At 39.4% G+C, this 18,297-nt stretch overlaps 2 protein-coding genes across 5 annotated transcripts; one reads left to right on the top strand and one right to left on the bottom strand.

Annotated features, from left to right (window-relative positions):
* Positions 1 to 842: 842 nt before the first annotated feature.
* LOC116264705 (RNA pseudouridine synthase 3, mitochondrial) lies at positions 843 to 6,580 on the bottom strand. 2 transcript variants are annotated; one of them, XM_031645057.2, is made up of 9 exons: positions 5,962 to 6,580; positions 4,302 to 4,373; positions 4,021 to 4,215; positions 3,886 to 3,933; positions 3,708 to 3,788; positions 3,184 to 3,300; positions 2,894 to 2,995; positions 2,071 to 2,229; positions 843 to 1,722 (listed from the first exon to the last, which is right to left on the bottom strand). In XM_031645057.2, the coding sequence occupies exons 1-9, from the start codon at positions 6,304 to 6,306 to the stop codon at positions 1,348 to 1,350; spliced, it is 1,494 nt and encodes a 497-aa protein (XP_031500917.1). In that variant the 5' UTR covers positions 6,307 to 6,580; the 3' UTR covers positions 843 to 1,347. The 2 variants fall into 2 exon arrangements, with proteins under 2 accessions (XP_031500917.1, XP_031500918.1); XM_031645058.2 differs by having other exon boundaries at positions 4,021 to 4,179; positions 5,962 to 6,579.
* Positions 6,581 to 7,622: 1,042 nt separating this feature from the next.
* LOC116264704 (U-box domain-containing protein 35-like) lies at positions 7,623 to 14,627 on the top strand. Of its 3 annotated transcripts, none has more exons than XM_031645056.2 (10): positions 7,623 to 7,941; positions 8,898 to 8,995; positions 9,218 to 9,339; positions 9,706 to 9,911; positions 10,026 to 10,056; positions 10,490 to 10,817; positions 10,918 to 11,019; positions 12,692 to 13,120; positions 13,286 to 14,044; positions 14,176 to 14,627. In XM_031645056.2, exons 1-10 carry the CDS (start codon positions 7,764 to 7,766, stop codon positions 14,278 to 14,280), a joined length of 2,358 nt encoding a protein of 785 aa, XP_031500916.1. In that variant the 5' UTR covers positions 7,623 to 7,763; the 3' UTR covers positions 14,281 to 14,627. The 3 variants fall into 3 exon arrangements, with proteins under 3 accessions (XP_031500916.1, XP_031500913.1, XP_031500914.1); XM_031645053.2 differs by having other exon boundaries at positions 10,020 to 10,056; XM_031645054.2 differs by having other exon boundaries at positions 7,624 to 7,941; positions 9,709 to 9,911; positions 10,020 to 10,056.
* The last annotated feature ends 3,670 nt before the right edge of the window (positions 14,628 to 18,297 follow it).

Here is an 18,297-nt window from a genome sequence, read left to right as displayed (position 1 = left end):
CTCATCTTAACAATTTGCGGTCAACCTAAATCCACCTTAGAATCAGTAGGAACCCGAAGGGAGCAAACATGCCTTAGAATATATTTTAATTCAATATTATATTGAAGACTATTGATCTCTGATGTATTAAGCTTTAGACCGTCGTCAATCTTCTCAATCTCCACAGGCACCCAACCCAAAGCAGTGCGCTTGGGGGCCGTATGCTTAGTTCATGTTTCAGCCTATGCTTGTGCAAGGCAACGTAGTTGAGAACCTTTCGACTTTTATGTTCATAGTGTGCTAACGATCCCAATCTGGTACGAGCATCCCACTGAAACCCAAAACACAGCAAAAAGCGATCATTCCTTTGTTCATGTTTCCAGGTAGACATGACCCACCAGGAATGTTTGCCTTTTCTGTGACGTTCCCATTTTTTCCTCCTCTCCCTGTAGCAGTTCATACCGTACTCTAACCACCAACCTCTTGACCTCCAGCTACCCCTGATTATATATAGACTCATATCAAACCATACCAACTGTTGGAGGTCATGTAACATATTGTTTTATGTATCTGCCCTAAACTTTGAGGCATATTCATAGAAATCAGGTACTGTATTATGTAGTTTAAAGAATCAGACTCAATTATTGTGGCAGATAAATAGAATAGTATATTATTGTTCTTATTGCCAAACAAACCCTTAAAAAAGGAAAAGTAATCTTCCACTCTTTCGTTATGTTGAAATAATAAAGGTTTCGGGTCTCATTCATCAAATCAAATAAATATGAATTACGTCGAAACCTCTTTGAATTCATAAAAAAAAGAGAAAGATGAAGGATAAAAAAAGAGGGGCAAGAGAAACTCAATTGAGCAAATGGAATTTTTGCAATGAACTTATAATTTTCAATGAACTTATAACCATTAAGTACCAACTTTTTTGACCCCCATCGACTTGGAGGTCTTAAGCCACAGCCAGCTGGTAGGTATACAGAACTGCTGTCGCACAACCTTGCCAGGATAAGATCCTATATAACGCACTGTTTTCAATGGATGAAGAGGGCTGCCTCAAGATGCATAGTATAACTGGTTAGGTTAGGGGCTGCGAAAAAGTAGGCCTCTAGTTTGATTCCCTTAGATGTCATATTTCTGTGGCTTAAGTGGTGGGGCACGGTACCTAAGTTGAAGTTGAAGAGTGTACCAGAACACTGAAAGCAGAGGAAATAGGGAGCTTTCAAGCCTCATTTTTGAGCTGTGGGTTGTTAACATATTGCTCACCTGGAATAGATGAAGGACAGAAGGAGGGGTAATTGTCGGTTTAGCACCAAGTTAGCGTAATCACAACCCCTGCAATTCGAGTAGAAAAGCGGGCAACTAAACCAAGAAAGATGACATGATATTCCAACTTATCTTCATATGTGATGGCATTTGTGCAACAAATCGGAGCACATCTGGCCTCTTCTCCAGCGTTTGACTGGCTGTGGTTTCTCCAGACTGGAAAATTTCCATAAATTTTGCAATATTGGGGATAACCATCTCCCTACAATACAAATGAAGCAAAGGCACCTTGGATAAAACACTACCCTTCTGAACATCTAAGCCCTCGGGCCGCCTCATTCGATATGGTTCTCCTGTTTCTGGATCGATGTCTATCCTATCCATCTGCTTCCATTTTTTGTGCACATACCAACCATACTTGTAATCTCCCACGATTGGTGTACCCAAAGCTTCAGCACAGTGAACACGGAGCTGCCATGAAAGAACAATTCTAAGCCACTAAATCAGAGAATACATTGCAATAACCGACATAACTTATCTGGAAAAGCACATCCAAGGCTACTTTACAGACCAACGACCATTAGTCCAATATGTGGAAAACTCTCTTCAACTCAACAATTTTGCAGTGACTAAGTATTGTCCAGAAAGACAACCATGTTACAGATATGATTCAATTTTCCAAGCCCAGAAAAATAAATGATTCAAAACAAATGGAGTTTATTGAAATAAAATAAATTATAAGCATGTTCAGTCCATGGTCTGAGAAAATTCTACATCTCATGCATATGAACTACTGGAGAGTCGCTGAGGATGTTATACCTGATGCTTCCTTCCAGTAACTGGCAATAGTTCAATCCACGAACATCCATTGACTGTGGGGCCTAATACACGGTATTCTGTGATCGCTTCCTGAGAAGCATCTATTCCAGAAGAATGTGCCAAAATCACTCGTTCTGTTTTTCCATCTTTTAATATAACCTGCAATTAGAAGATGGCAAGCAATCAAGACCAGTTCACTTACTATTCATTCCACTTAATCCAGACATTGCACACAAACATGTGTATTTGTGTGTGAATGTGAGAGTGAGATTCAGATAGAAAGAGAGAGAGAGAGAGAGAACATACATATGGGATTGACTTGGTACCATAGCACTTGCATTGCCTAAGCAGAACAAGCATGGAGGCATGGGATTGATTTAATCAATCAGATGAGAATCTAACCACATATAAATCATATGCAGCTGGACAAGATCCATTTGATGCATCTGATAACAAAAAAAGACCTGCCTGCCGTTGTAGAAGCCTTACAAGCGAGACAGCCTTAATTTGAACGAGTGTCACCAAAGATGGATTCATGCCGCTGAAGGCTACCTTAAATGTAATCCCCTTCTAGTAGGATCTTAAGACACCCATGACACTTTATTTAACGCAGGGACATTATATAAACATGAAGATCTCCCTGTCTTGGCATTTTTTTGTTTATTCACAATCCAGAATCAACTCTATAAATTCAACAAAACTCCCTGTCTCATAATTCGTTTAGTTTCAAACTTTCATCCCTAATTCAGAATCAACTAAAATGACTGAATGCGCCTCTTTTGTGAAAAATGGCACATAAATACGTTAAAGTGACAGCATGTACCTTTGCTAAAGGAGCTGAAATTACACCTTCCTTTTCCTTAGGTGTACCAATCACCAATGCCCAGAACCTCTGGGCCGTTGCTTCAACAGCATAATTCCAACTCTGCACAGAACAAATACAAAGTAACCAAATATTCAGTCAGTTCTCATAAAAAAATACAGCAGAAATTGTTTGAACAACACGAAACCAGACACTTCTCAATCCCAGTCTTCTGAAGTACTACATGTTTTTCCTTCAAAAAGCACTACTAAAAAGAAATCTGCACAGATAGAATGTAATATTACACCTACCTCCAAAGAGGTTTTGGCTCTGTTTCTGTCACTAAACAAAAGATGTAGACGAGCTATACTTTCACTTGATCTTCCCAACAGATGAATGCCACTACTTTCACTATCAAGACGATGCACCTGAAATAGTCATGTCAGCTACAGAACTCATTAATATAAACTTTGAATTTACTAAAGAATCCATAAATCGTGTCAAGTATTGATGTAGAGAAGATATTTATTTAGCACGAAACATGCCCTTCTGTGCATTAAGTTTCAGTATCCGTAAGGGGAGAAAAGAAATGGCACTGCTTAGAGATCAGTTTATGAAAAGCCAATATATTCATAGCTTTAATCACTGACAGACTGGCAGTGTAATCTGGTTTGGTAACTAAATGAAAAAACAGTGAGAGAAGCAAACCAAAGTCATATTACATATAACTAACAGTTGAAAAGACATTGGAGCTGAATGAAAAAGGGCAGCTGATTTTGACGCTTTGAGAGTACTTTCATCTGATGTACCAAATAAATAATGTACAGTGAGTTACCAGCTTGGGACCCTCACGATTGCCATAGGATAATGCAGCTGCAGCTAATGCATCCATGCTGTTGTGAACAGGTAAATTTCCCTGTCATTGTCCATATGTTAAACACCATTGAATGCAACCACACCAACAGCACATCTAATAGACCAATAGACACATAATGAAGAATGAATTTGCAAACCTTGACTGGCATTCTTGGAGGCTTATTTATCACAATTATTGCAGAATCCTAGATGTCACAAACATGAATATCATAAGGATTTTCTTCAGGAAAGATCTCATAAAAGCATATCCATGGAAAGAACTTAAGACATGCCTTGTACATAACAAGCCGTCGTATATACTCTATCTCATCTGCATTAGGATACAATGTTCCATGTGGAATGGTATCATATCTCTTCTTCACCTTACCCTCACACACTGACACAGGTACACAGACTTTCATGCCAGTCTCCATAACTTCATTACATCTTATCTGTATAGGCACTGTAAAGTTAAAAAAATAAATCAACTGGAAAAAATTGCAAAAACAGAAAAACGCAAGGTCAGAAGTGGCATATAACATGAATGACATATAAACTAAATGGACATCCATACCCTTTTCAAAACTGGCATTTGACAATTCCTTAGACCAAGTGAATCAATAAGATCGAAGGACTCCACTTTTACCTGTAAAACAGAACAAGTAAAAATTTTTGTCACTCAGTCTTGCAGCACATATGCATTCATTTTATAGAAAATTGCACTTGACTGCTACTAGCATGGACGTGATTCCTCACTCCAGAAAACTGTTGTGATAGGTACAGACGTGTGCCTAAGCTCTTATTCCTGGCCCTGTTGCAGAAGATCAATTTGGAAGGCCCCAAGGGGCATATCATAGCCAGTTGGGCTGGCGGACACGTTAACAGCATGTTCATCAGTTTGATTCCCGTGGTGCTATTCTCCTCTACTGGAAAAGGTGGCCAGCGACACTCTAGTTGACAAATATATTCATCAGTTTGATTCCCGTGGTGCTATTCTTCTTCGGGTGTCTTCCTCTCACCCAAAATCAATTTCGAAGGAGAGTTTCCAAGAAGACTCAACAATTTTAAAACATTCATTTGAAGTAAGTTAGTAAGATAAATTTTTTAAGATGAAAAAGCTATTTAGGTCCACAAACATTGACACTTGACACTTGAGTGTGAATTGATTTTAGAGGATTGAAGACTATAAAAGTGCAAAATTATGTATCTTATCTACAACCAAAGCTGTCAAGGCTTCTATGCAGATGTCTGTAAGCAGCAGCGGAGACAAGTGTAGCTAGCCAGAAAAAATGCCTTGTTTCTACATTGATACCTCCGTAATTTTTATTTATTTGTATATAAGTGCCCCTTAAAATTTAAAGCATAAATACTTAGTCTCTCCCTTAGCAAAAAATTTTTGGCTCCACCACTATCCGTAAACCTTCATTTCTCATTCAAGAGTAATGCTCCACTAAATTGAACTACCATTAGAAGCATAAAACTAAACCACCTTACTTGTTACCAAAAAACCACATACACAACATGTCATCTTCCTAACTCCTCTAAACAGCTCTGTAGATTCTTCCAGAATAATAATTTTTCTCCTCTTAGTTGTCTTCTGCTCACCATATCTCTTCTTAATGAGATTGGACAACCTCTCATGTTTCGGAACCTAATCAAAACTATGACTTTGTAACGGAATTTTCTTATGCCACTGCGGTAACTGATGCTGGGGCAAGTTCCTGCGGTATCCCACGACAAGAAGTTAAGGTGAAACAACAAAATGAAGTAGACAAAGATCAGAAGGAACCAAGATCTTCCATTGTTCACACCAACTGGGAGTCAACCCTGTAGCCTATTCTATCAAACTGCTACGTCCATCACCAGTCAGGGCTGCAAAACTTCCTGTTTATCTCTCTACTCGTGAACATAGATGCCATTCAACATCAAAAAACGCAGTGGTGGCCATTACAGAAAATAGTGGAATCTTATTCCAAAACAAGCATCAAAACGAGTAACTACAACTCAATATCGCGGACTTAAGACGTCCAACAAAAGGAAACAACAGAAAAGTGGGATAATTGAGGCAACCAACCAATCGGAAAATGGAGACAAAGCCAAGAAACAAATCAAAAAACACAAAGTAAGGAAATCAAGTGATAAGATGAAAGGAACGCAAAGTAAATGAACAAAACGAGAACAATCAACCCATTGAAGAATAAAGACTGAAAAACGATGGGAAGTCGGGAACCAACCTGGCCTTTGTTGAAATGGCGGCGGATCACTTTTGGTGGTACGTCTTTGAGGTAGTATCTAAGCCAAGTGATAGCGGTCACCCGGGGGCTGGAAGAAGCGCCGCCCTCCTGCCCTTCCGCAACAGGAGGAATCCTCCGACCGGGCAGCCGGGAGGGGACGCCGGGAAAGGGCGGGAGGGAGAAGAGCTGCCGGGCCCTAGGGGTCGTTCTGGCCGGCTCCAGCTTCGCGACGTTGTTCACTACCCTCAACACCACCCGGGCAGGCGGCGGAGGGGACGCCCTTGTCTTCGAGTATCGCCTGACCAAAGCCAGAAAAGCCTGCCGGATGCCACCCCTGCCCACCATTGCTGGACGCCGAACTCCTCCACCTCCCCCTGCTTGTTACCTATACTAGTTGGAAATGCGCCAAGGATACCTAAGAGAGATTGTTATCCGTTAAGCGTGTTCCTTTCCCTGTAGTGAGAGAGCCTTCCTAAGATTGGGGTAGAGGAGATAAAGGTTCGAGCTTAGAACAAATTTCATCACCCGCATGCAGCATGCACCTAATTATCATTGGCATGAGAAGGCAAACTCCCAACTCTACAGGACATGACCAAGAAATGATCAACTAGGAAGAAGTTGTTGTCTATGCCAATCATATATGAAACCATTGTCCATCCATTTATGACCAGCAGGACTTATCAAAATATCTTGGACGGAAGCAGTCAATTCTTTTGGTCACAAGGAAAAGAAGAAATGATAAAATGGACTGGGCCAGATGGAGCACGAAAGTGCTTTCTCACATTTCCAATTTTGTATTCAAAGGGAGTGCGTCGTTAAGGACCCGAGAATTCAATCTTGGTGCATGTTCGGGGGTCGAACATACAATGGTGTGTTCAGTATTCTAGCAATGCATAGGCTTGTGACATTTAAACGACTTGTTTAAAAACGGTCGCATATGGGAAAAAAAAAATAGCATCTGATTAAGAAATTTGAATATTGGATGTGGATTTAAGAAACAACATATGGTCGGATCTGAATTTGGTTTGAACTAAATATTGAATCATTCAGTTTTAAACAGATAACCAATATCCATATATTGCGAAAGTCATTTTCTTAATATACTATAATGATGTTCGGATTTGTTTGTCATTCAAATATTTTATAAGCTTTTGAACATAATATATGATAAGAAAGTACAACCCATTTCATTAAGGTCCTTGAAAGCTCTAGCAACCCACAACTCAGGTCTGACCATGTCAAAATGAAAAAACAACATTTAGCTTTTTCATTCGTCCATTCAGTGTCTCCTTTTTTATAAGCATTCATATAACTTTGAACACCCGAACATGGTTCTAGCCCAAACATTTAACCAGCTTCGCCCGCTTATGCCCCCAACGCATAGGAACCAGGAGCAGGGAAGGATGAACATGTGGGGAGGCACAGTAACTGTTGGCTAAAGCGCGTAGGATGCTCCATGATTTTAGGGAGGCCACGGTTCATCTTTGCCAAGGGAGGAGGAGACAGAAAGGGAAGGTCAAAGTAAAAGGTCTTCCCCATGAATCCCGCTTTCCGCGACCAGCCACTCCTCTCTACCCCATGCCCACATAGTCGGCGTCCCAAAACTTCAGTTGTGGAGAAGAAAGGAAGAAAAAGAAACAAGAGGAGAAGGGGAAGATCAGGCCGAGAGACCGAATCTAGCAGCAACAGAGACAAGGGGAGAGACAGAGAGAGGTCGCCTCGTTGCCTCTCTCCTGGCTGGGCCGAAAACTCCAATTACCTGATCTCTAAGAGTGGGAGGGAAAGAGGAGGTGGTGGTGGTGATGTGGACGTCGAAGCAGGTGGAGAAGAAGGGGGAGGGTGGAGCAGCGGTGGCGCTGGCCGTGGACAAGGACAAGGGTAGTCAGGTAGCCTTGAAGTGGGCGGTGGATAACCTCCTGGGCAAGGGACAGACTCTCATCCTCATACACGTCAAGGAGAAGCTCCAATCCGTCCCACAAAGTAAGTGCAGTCTCTTATATATATATATATATATATATATATATATATATATATATATATATATATATATATCCTCACAGATGGAAATGTTGAGATTCATACACCTTTTAAAGTGCCAACAACGACCATCTTTGTTATTTCTGAAAATATCAAAATTTTTCTTATGGTAGTTTCATATGATTAGCAAGGCTAGCAATTCGAATGTTTCAGCCATCTGTATCATTTAACCAAAGAAAGGCATAATTTTTGTAATTAGAGTAAGTCTCTGTCGCTCTTTAAAATATAAGGCTATTGTTGACATTAAACGAATACCGTAGAAGTACAGCCGGGACATGGTATTCTTAAAGGGTGTCTGATAAGGAAGATAATGTGTTAGTCATAATCATGTTTTCAAGGCACGTATTGTAAGAACACCATAGTTCTGTTACAAGAAACATGATGCGCTTACAAGTATTGTTTCTAAATCTAACATGCAAACATCGGACACAATCACATTATATTCTTAGAACGAAGATTGGGTGATTAAGAACACGATGATCTTGGCTCTCCTAAGAACGCAAACTGGTCGGATATACTAAGGCCCAAGGAGAATTGTCATTTAATTAGCTGTACCATGTTTAAGTCTTATCCAACTCGCTACGTACCTAAGCTTCTCCATATTCCAACCTTCTGCAACGTCTATCTAGTTGGTGAAAACAAGCCACCTACGATACCTTAGCCTGAACTGACAACATTCTCCGGGAAGAAATATGCGATGCCGAACATCTTTTGAACACAGCTTTGAGGACAGAGATCTGATATTGGACATCTAAGGACGTTCATTCATGTCGAAGAAGAACGGGTGAGCGTGCATAGTCACGGCACCCAGCACTTAACCGAGCAAATGCGTGCATCCATCTTCCTTTTGCTATATGCAGTACACCCAATGTTGATCCGTCACTGTGGAAAACTTTCAGATGCTAGCGAAGAGGAAGCCAAGGCGTACAAGCAGCAGGTCGAGAACGAAGTAAAGGAAGTGCTACTTCCATTCCGATGCCTTTGCATGCGTAAAGATGTAAGATTCTCTCTTTTGCATTTGTTTCTGCTCTCTTTCTCTCTCTCTCTTATATATACATATATATATATATAGGCCCACACACACACGATAATAGCTAATCGTAGTGAAAACCAAAACTCGAAAGTCAAGGAATTAACTCTTGTGCATGCAACACAGTTGTATAACTTGTTTTCATCTTTTGTGCTTTTCAAGTGTTCACATATAGCGCTTTGGATGCAGATTTCTTGCCATGAAGTCGTTATAGAAGACAGCGATGTAGCAAAGGCGATCATCGAGTATATTACCAATTATGCAATTGCAGTTCTTGTACTCAGCGCCTCGCCAAAAACTGGATTCTTTAGGTATTTTCATTGCTCTATTAGTGAATCTTTTATGCATGAGTAGACACAGAGAATAAACATTTTATATGCACACAATCTATGTGACGTTAACATACCACGAGTGCTATTCATAAGTTTGAATTTTTTTACGGCGGCATCAAGCAGCCAGGGAGGTGATTTTTTATCTATAGAAAATAAACTCTCGATGTTCGAAACCAAAATGAATTTGAGTAGTAGGGTCGTCTGCGTAGCTCGTCCTTTGCTTCTGATCGAAGTAATAGTTCGGCATGTAAGAACGTATTGTGGATGGAAATAGCTGCCTTTATAGATACTCCATTTTGAATTTGTTATGTTTATCCCGTTACCTAATCAGCTCCTTCGTGACAGAAGATTTAAGAGCACAGATGTTCCAACTACTGTTTACAAAGGTGCACCGGATTTTTGCACTGTATACATCATTTCGAAGGGCAAGGTCTCCTCCGTCCGGCAGGCGACCAGGTCGGTGCCGGCCGTTGTCCGGCAGACCACCAATCTTCTGACGATCCAAAAGCTTGAGCCAGTAAAGAATCCACCTCCCGCGCCAATCTCAAAAGGTCAGTTGTCATCATGTTCTTACCTTGTTGGTTGATGGTTTATGAGTTTGATCAGAACTTAGTGGACCATGTTTTTCGTGCTTACTTGGCTTCCTTGTTTGTTTGAAGTTACAGTTGATAACGACGAAGTGGATGCAACAATGAAGTAAGTAAATAAAACTGTCTTTTGTTCTTTACGGGATTCAACACTTGATCCTTTTATGAAAGTCAGATCCCAAGAATATTTTACTGTAAATATGAATGGTTCAAGTCAGCTTGAAAAATTTTGCTGTGAAGGTGGATGCTTTAAATTAGCAGAAGTCTCGCATTCAAAAATTTTGGTGGTTTTCCAAGTGAATGAAAACCCAAAAAGTTAAACTTTCAGGATATGCAGAGTATTTGATGAAGCTTAATGCCGATCTGCTAGCTAGCTTAGAGCCATCAATGCCCTTCCCTGCAGGCTGTACAGTTAACAAATCTAGTTGTTTGAATTATAAGTAGCTGAACTGGTTCAATCTCTTGATGAGTTTAGGAAGTTGGTCATTGTTGAATTAAGTCATCATCTAAAGGAGGTTCTTATCCTGTCTTGGCACAAACAGATCGCCATTACCAAGAGGAGGTGCAGGCCTAGGTTTGCGTCATGTTAGCGAGAGGTCTCTGACGGATGTCGACTCATCTTTTACTCCCAGCAGCCAAGATGGCGCAGACAGAATGTTTCCTTCGCCGAATGATAGTTTTGCTTCAGCAACTCCTTCAAGGCTCTCTTACACTCGTAGTGCTGATGAAGAGTCCACCTCCTTTGAACAACGCATAAGTTTTGAGTCCCCTTTTCGTCTGCTAAGAAAATTTCCTGAACAGAACTCGATTGACATGGACTACTCTTCACTATCTCGCGCCAGCGGCAGTTCTTGGTCGTCGCAGACAGCGGTGGGTGAATAGCAGAAAAAGAGTCCATTCTGCAGGAGAAACTCATTTCTCATCAACTATTTAACATTGCATGGAATATCTTCCTTTTTTTGTCTTGTAGGAGGAAGTGGAAGCTGAAATGAGGAGATTGAAGCTTGAACTGAAGCAAACAATGGATATGTACAGTAATGCATGCAAAGAAGCAATATCTGCGAAACAGAAGGTATATGAAAATTATCTTACCAACTGAGCAAGCAATTTAGGAAAACCCATGAAGGAAATAAAAGCACTAGTGACTAGATTTGAAGTGGGAAAATATATACACTGGGGAGATTAAAAAAAATGACATTGTTCCCTTGGTATTTGTTTGGTAACTACCAACAGGTTTTGGCAAAACCTTTTCCGGAAGTGGTGGGTCCTATGCAAAACTTCATAAGTTCTCGAACACGGCAAGCGGTCTTTACTGTTTTTTAGCAAAAATTGTATCCTAATTCCTTTTAATTTTATATCGGCTGTTTTGTTCTTATGATGACGAGGAAGGCGAGAGGAGATAAAGATGAAAAACATGCTTGAACATATAATAAGAGATTGTTCCATGCTCTATTTTTCCAAAATCCTTTCTACAAAAACAATTCTGCATGTAATAATCGGATAATTCTATTAGTGATGCATTGAGTGGTTAACTGTATGCGTACTGAACATAAAAAACACTGCACGCTTTAACTATTAGTCTTTTGACTCTTGTTATCTTTTTCTCCGTTAATACTTAAAAGTATTTCAAAGTGAAGCTAAACAGTTTTACATTTCGGTTACTTAAAGCAGTTAATCGTTGTAGATGAAAAAGAGTAAGTCATAGTATGAAATAGCTAAATAATTGACTCATAATTTGTTACTGTGGATGGCCTTCGATTGGTTAGTTAAAACCATTGTGCTTGGTAATAATTGGATATTGATTTGATTTAGAAATTTAGTGTTTATAAATCTTGAAAAGGACAACATTTTTTTTTAGAACAATCATTCATGAAAATGCTTTTTTGCCTTTTATTTCCATCAATCAAACAAGGTAAAACCTGAGTGCTGCAAAACTTTTGCCTCAAACCAGACGGGGACTCATGGTTTCCAAACAAGAGAAAATTTGTCACATGAGAATGATCCACAAATCTCATCTAGGGATCTTCTTCTACTTAAGAATATTGTTTATGTGCTTTCTTTCTGCATACTTTCATTTCTCTTCCAATTGGTGTTATCAGATTTACAAACAAAAAATCTAAAACCCAATAAGTAAATTTTCCTTCCTCCATGCCCTCAGAATTTTAGTAGCAAAGCTACCGTAGGATAAACAAGTTCAGCACCTTAAGCCATTTGTCAAACTACCTCCTGGGATTTGTTCATATACGGTAGAATTTGTCAAACTTCTTATTTGAACTGGAGTGAGCTCCACTGATTGTGGTGCTCAATTCAATGTTAACAGCATATTTAATTATTTTGTTATTCTCTTGTTTTTAACAACGGTATCCTTGTATCTAAACGTTTGCATGATCAATCTTATTAGATTTATGAATTCACTCTTATTAGATTTGTGAATTCACTTGCAACCATTCTTGCTGAAATACGTTTTCCTAAGTGTTTGTGGTGTGAAACTATTTTTGCGGACTGTCTTCAAATATTGGAACTTGCATGAAATTTTATCAAAAAATTTTGACATGGCAATAGTCCTTTGAATGTGTTTCTTCTCTTTCATTTCAACAGCAATTAGCAGTCATCGTGATAGCAGATAAATATTTACGTTTCTAAGTGCAGATTGAAGGCTAGGATTGCTGAAGTGCATGATATTAATAGAATGAAAAAAAGCTTCCATGTTACTCACATGTCCATACTGCGCTTACACGTTCTAGGCACAAGAACTGCATCGTTGGAAAATGGAGGGGGAACATAAGCTAGATGCCGCAAGGATAGCTGGTGAAACGGCTTTAGCAATTGCAGAAAACGAGAAGGCAAAGTGTAAAGCAGCTATTGAGGCAGCAGAGGCAGCTCAAAGGATCGCAGAGCTGGAAGCACAAAAGAGGTTAAATGCAGAGAAGAAAGCACTCAGGGAAGCAGAAGAAAAGAAGAAGGCCTTGGATGCATTGGCAAATACAGACATCAGATACAGAAAATACACCATTGAAGAAATTGAAATTGCAACGGAAAACTTTTCAGAGAAAAGAAAGATTGGTGAAGGCGGATATGGCCCTGTGTATAAAGGCTATCTGGACCACACCTCTGTTGCAATCAAAGTCCTGAGGCCTGATGCAGCTCAGGGCAGAATGCAGTTCCAGCAGGAGGTAGATAACCATCTGTTTCTTCTGTTTTTCTTTCAACAATTTTTAGTTCCAGGGATCAAACCCTGTCCTTGTTGATGTTTGAATTCAGTTCATATGTTTTGGATTCAGTTCATATGTTTTGGATTATTAGGTCAGAATATGATTACACCCATCAATTTGGTGCAGGTTGAAGTTTTGAGCTGTATAAGGCATCCCAACATGGTTCTGCTTCTGGGAGCATGTCCAGAGTATGGCTGCCTTGTCTATGAGTACATGTCCAATGGCAGCTTGGAAGACCGTCTCCTCAGGCGTGGGAACTCTCCATCTCTCTCATGGCAGCTTCGATTTAGAATTGCAGCAGAGATCGCAACTGGCTTGCTCTTCCTTCACCAGACCAAACCAGAGCCACTGGTGCACCGGGACCTTAAACCAGCAAATATCTTGTTAGATAGGAACTTTGTTAGCAAGATCAGCGACGTTGGACTTGCTAGACTAGTGCCTCCTAGTGTAGCTGACCATGTGACCCAGTATAGGATGACATCTGCAGCTGGTACATTCTGTTACATAGATCCAGAATATCAGCAAACTGGGATGCTTGGAATAAAGTCAGATATATACTCCCTTGGAATCATGCTACTGCAAATTGTCACAGGAAAACCAGCAATGGGTCTAGCCCACCATGTCGAGCGGGCTCTTGACAAGGGAACATTCAAGGAGATGCTGGACCCAACAGTTCCTGATTGGCCTGTGGAAGAAGCCATCACATTTGCAAAGTTGGCCTTGAATTGTGCTGAACTTAGGAGGAAGGACAGGCCTGATCTTGGCTCAGTGGTCTTACCTGAGCTTAAGAAGCTTGCAGCCATGGGAGAGAAGAGCATGATGCCTTACATGTTCGTTGGAAGTGCTACTCCTTCTCCTAACCACAGCATAATTTCATCGCGCCAGGTAACTTTTCAGGCAGCTGCCATTTTAATCTATGAATGTAACAGTTATTTACTTATCACGGTTGGACATTATCTCTATCTCTTTTCCTAATAAGCAGTGCATCTTGTTTTCATTTTCTTTTTTCCTTGCAGGAAGTGATAAGTGAGACTCAAATGTCATCTGGATATTCCAACAATGGAAGCCTGAGGAGCCAGGGTTCAAGCATATCATCGTTGAGTGAAAGGAGAGTTGGCTAGAATAGAATGAAAGGATGCAGTCTACCAGCAAGCCTCTTAAGGTTTTCATGAGCTCCACACCTGAGCTTGAAGAGGAAAACAAGGCACCGCTCGTCGATTTGTTGTCACTTGTTCACCAACAAGCAACTGAATCGAGTAGTTCTGTGCTTGGCTTGGCATTGTTCCAAGCAGTTAAGAAGTACGGGGCTGCAAATTCTATTGTGTAGTATGTGGTATCTTATAGTTTCTGTTCACAGAAACTTAGATGTAATCGTGGACATAGCATCAACCATGGTCGCACTTGACCAACTTGGTTTAGCATGCTTTGGGATGACATGGAAGAAAATATAATATGGCCAGTATTGAACATCCTTTCTTTTTCTGCTCCTTGATTCTAAACCTTCTGCCATCAAAGGGCATCTGCAATTCTCTTGAATCTGGACCGACCATAGTGAAGCTGATTGGCTATTAAAGGCATGATCATGGCTTACCTTGTTGCTAAGGGCACCCATATTCCAAGTCAGTTTCTGCACCTGGGCAGAACTGATGAATCAAGTTGAAAGTTCAAACCGAACTAAGTTGGTAGCCATTTGAGACATGTCTCTGCTTGCACTGCAGGCGTGCAGTGATTTACTTTGCAGATGGAGCCTCGCATCGCATATTTATGCAACATCATAAAACTTGCGTCAATGGCTCCTGGGGAAATTCATGCAATTTTTCTAACAAGATCTGCAATGTCGTTTTTGCACATCAAATATTCCTCTTTTAAAAATCTACTAAAAACGGGCACCGCGTAAAGTAAGAATGCATCAATCAAGGTAACGTTTGTTTCCTCGAAGCTTTCGAGTCATTTAAAAAATTAAATCTGTTTGATACCTCAATCAGATTTTGAACAACGTATTTTCTTGGCTGACGGTTACAAACAGCAAAAGGAAGACAGCATTAATGAAAGAAGATTTTCAGGATCTGGCTACGTCTCCTCATAATCGCACAGCTCCCCATAATCGCCTTTTGAACATCAACCAATGTTCTTTTAATCAAATGCCTTCTAAGCGAACATCTTTTGAACATATTATTATTTAATTTCCACAGACTATTTACCAAATTATCATGTCAAGAGAAAAACAGTTATGATTTCCTGAACTTCAGGCTTTCTTTAATTGATGGCCATGAACTAAGTCTTTGGGCCAAGTGGACTAGAGAAGGTCATATGTTGGGCTTAGTAAGGGGCTGCTGTGTGTGTATTTGAAAACTTTGAAAAGGAGAAAGACAAGTCACTGTTTGACATATGATGGTAAAATTTAGTGTCTGTTTACATTAAAAAGAGATCTTCAATCAACATCAGATCTTAGAGAACAAAAAGTATGGGTTAAAGTATGAGTAATCAAACATACTTTAATCAAACACACCCATTAGTTTTCAGATGCATTTTGTTGCTGACAACAAAGAGCATGTTTAACTCAAGATGTGATTGTTTAAAAATTTTAATACCAACTTAACAAACTTCTAACTAAAGTCCAATGATTCTTCCCAATAATGTGATCCCAACTTTACTAGTTCTTATCTTCAATCGGCTCCAAGTCAGAATTGGAGAGCCTTGCAGGTGGACAGGGAAAGACCAAATTCTTCCCTTCTTTTTCTTGAGGTGTCTCACCTTGGGTCCCTTTCATGTGCACAAGTTGCAGGGGCCATAGGCCCCATGTAAGCGATAAGGTTTCAAATTGGGTACAAATTTTAGAAAATTGGAAGCTGAGGTTACTTTTGTGGGTGAAAAGACATGACATAATTGGGAGTTTCAAAATTTTCATTTCATTTTGATTTTGTAGTCCAAAATATATTGGTGCTCTAGAAGTACTATGAGATGTAGAACTCATTTTTGGGATTTTCATATTTTGGGTTTTAACATAATTTTGGATCTTTTCTTTTAAGATTTATGACTACAAAAAAAAAAAGAAAATCATGATTTTCTCATGCCTTCTTTAGATCTCTTAGCACAAAGCGACGGGGTTCTTGATTTTTTCGAGAAAATGCCAAACGAGACCTCGCTGCTCTCTTTTCGAAAGGGCAAGAATAGTAAAGGCTTCACCAAATTATTTGCCGACCAACGTTTCCATTCCTAGACGTCACACCATTAGCTTTTGACTTTGGAAATTGGAATCCTTTAAAAAAAGACCTATGATTCCTTGCATTATAGGATGACAAGATTTATTTTATCTAAAATGTTTTTTCCTTTTAAAAAGTGCAAAGAGGGGCCCCGAGCACTGGTTAAAAAATTCGGCCTATGAAATTTAAGCTGAAGCAGGAAAGATCATTGGCATAAATTATTTGTCTTTTATTGTAAACTGAACATGGTGAAAATTTTCAGGAAAGTTTTCATCTATACATAGTATTTTCAAGGAAAAAAAAAGACAGGCTTTAAAAAACTTTTCATCACAACTTTTTAAATTCATCAAACAAACACACTCCTTGAAGAGGAGAAAGAGTGCTCGGATGTTTTTCCCAAGTAAGGGTAAGCAAAAAGCTCCTTAATACGGTAACTAGCACAAAATAAGCAATGATCTCTACATCTAGAAAGGGGCATTTCAGTCATTTCATCTGTCAAGCCATACCTGTTAACATCTCCAAAAGTCACAACAATGACTTGGTTTGGGTCTTTATTCGCTGAAATGTGAAGAATGTGAGGAGATTTTTTTTTTTTTTTTTGCATTTTTTTCTATGCATTGAACTTTTTTTTACCTCAAAAAAAAGTTGGAACGCCTTTCATCCGGTTCAATCGAAGTTTTACGAACACCAACTTGCTTGGATCCGACTCAACTGGGTTCAAATATGATTTAAGGATCCAGATGACTTAAAAACTAAGTTTCATTGAACCAGGTTCTGCCCCGAGGGAGTCGGCATGAATAGTGCATTGTCGACCCATCTTTAGTTCGGTTCTCATTGGTGTTACTCATTTGTACTGTAAATGGTGGCAGATTCTTATTTTCTTCGCCAAACCCTACTTACTGAATAAGAATTCTCATTTGTATCAGTAATCATATAGGTTTTTTTGGTAGGCTTCATAATCACATAACTATTAATAATCGATATCCTTACGTTGCATCTCGAAACAACTCATGCATCTTGGTGGATTGGATTCCTGGAAGGTCCAGATCATGCGACTTGGATCAAGTCAAAGTCAACAACAGAACCAGTCAATATTGCCACCAGTGGGCCGTTGGTCTCCAAATCAAAATCTGGAGCGAGTAATTGAGATGTTAACGGGTTTGGATCTATTACCCTTGAGATATCGGTCAATATGGCCGCCAGAACAGCCTATGTCGATACATCTATCACTAATATAACAGTAAACTTTTTACTTTTTTGCTCTTAAGATCTAATGATTTTACCAAACAGTAAATTTTGTATATTTTTTCACCATGAGAGATCATCCTTTTGGTTAAAACCAATGCGATCAAATCGATTTGAATTCTTTTTGGTGAAAAAAAAACGGGGGAAAAAGAGTCTAACTTATAAAAGTCATATGGATAAATAAATTCATAGCTCCTTCAAAGCCATCAAGGCGGTACCATAAATGCTAGTTTTCATCTCATTTAAGAAACCTTGGAAAAAGATACGTATTGGTGCTGCTGATATGCATTGGTTTCTAAAAATAGAGTTTTAATATTTTTCTATTAAAACTTAATTTAAAATATTTTAAAATATTTTTTGAAATAAAATATCATATCCTCTATATTGCAGAAAAGCGAACCTACAGTTATTTGATTTGGACTTTTGGTAACGTACGTTGTAACTCCATTAGAATAAGGCATGGAGAAAGCAGGTCCCACTCCAAGTAGAGATTTCTGACTCATCTGGACCTTAGCTCTTGAAGGAAATATTTTTTCAAAATTTAGGAGATAGAAGCTTATGCTGTCAGATATACTGAAACGTTGTTAATTTAAGCGCGAAAATAATTGTGTGATTCCCCTGAAAAAAAGGTTCTGATGTTGCCTCTTATTTCTCAATATATATCCGTCCAAAAACGAAAAGGGTGGGAAA

Source organism: Nymphaea colorata, chromosome 11, assembly GCF_008831285.2.
Source record: "Nymphaea colorata isolate Beijing-Zhang1983 chromosome 11, ASM883128v2, whole genome shotgun sequence".
In the NCBI taxonomy this organism is placed as follows: Eukaryota; Viridiplantae; Streptophyta; class Magnoliopsida; order Nymphaeales; family Nymphaeaceae; genus Nymphaea; species Nymphaea colorata.
The sequence above is the reverse complement of the archived record's forward strand: the minus strand, read 5'-3'. Positions and strand labels throughout refer to the sequence as shown.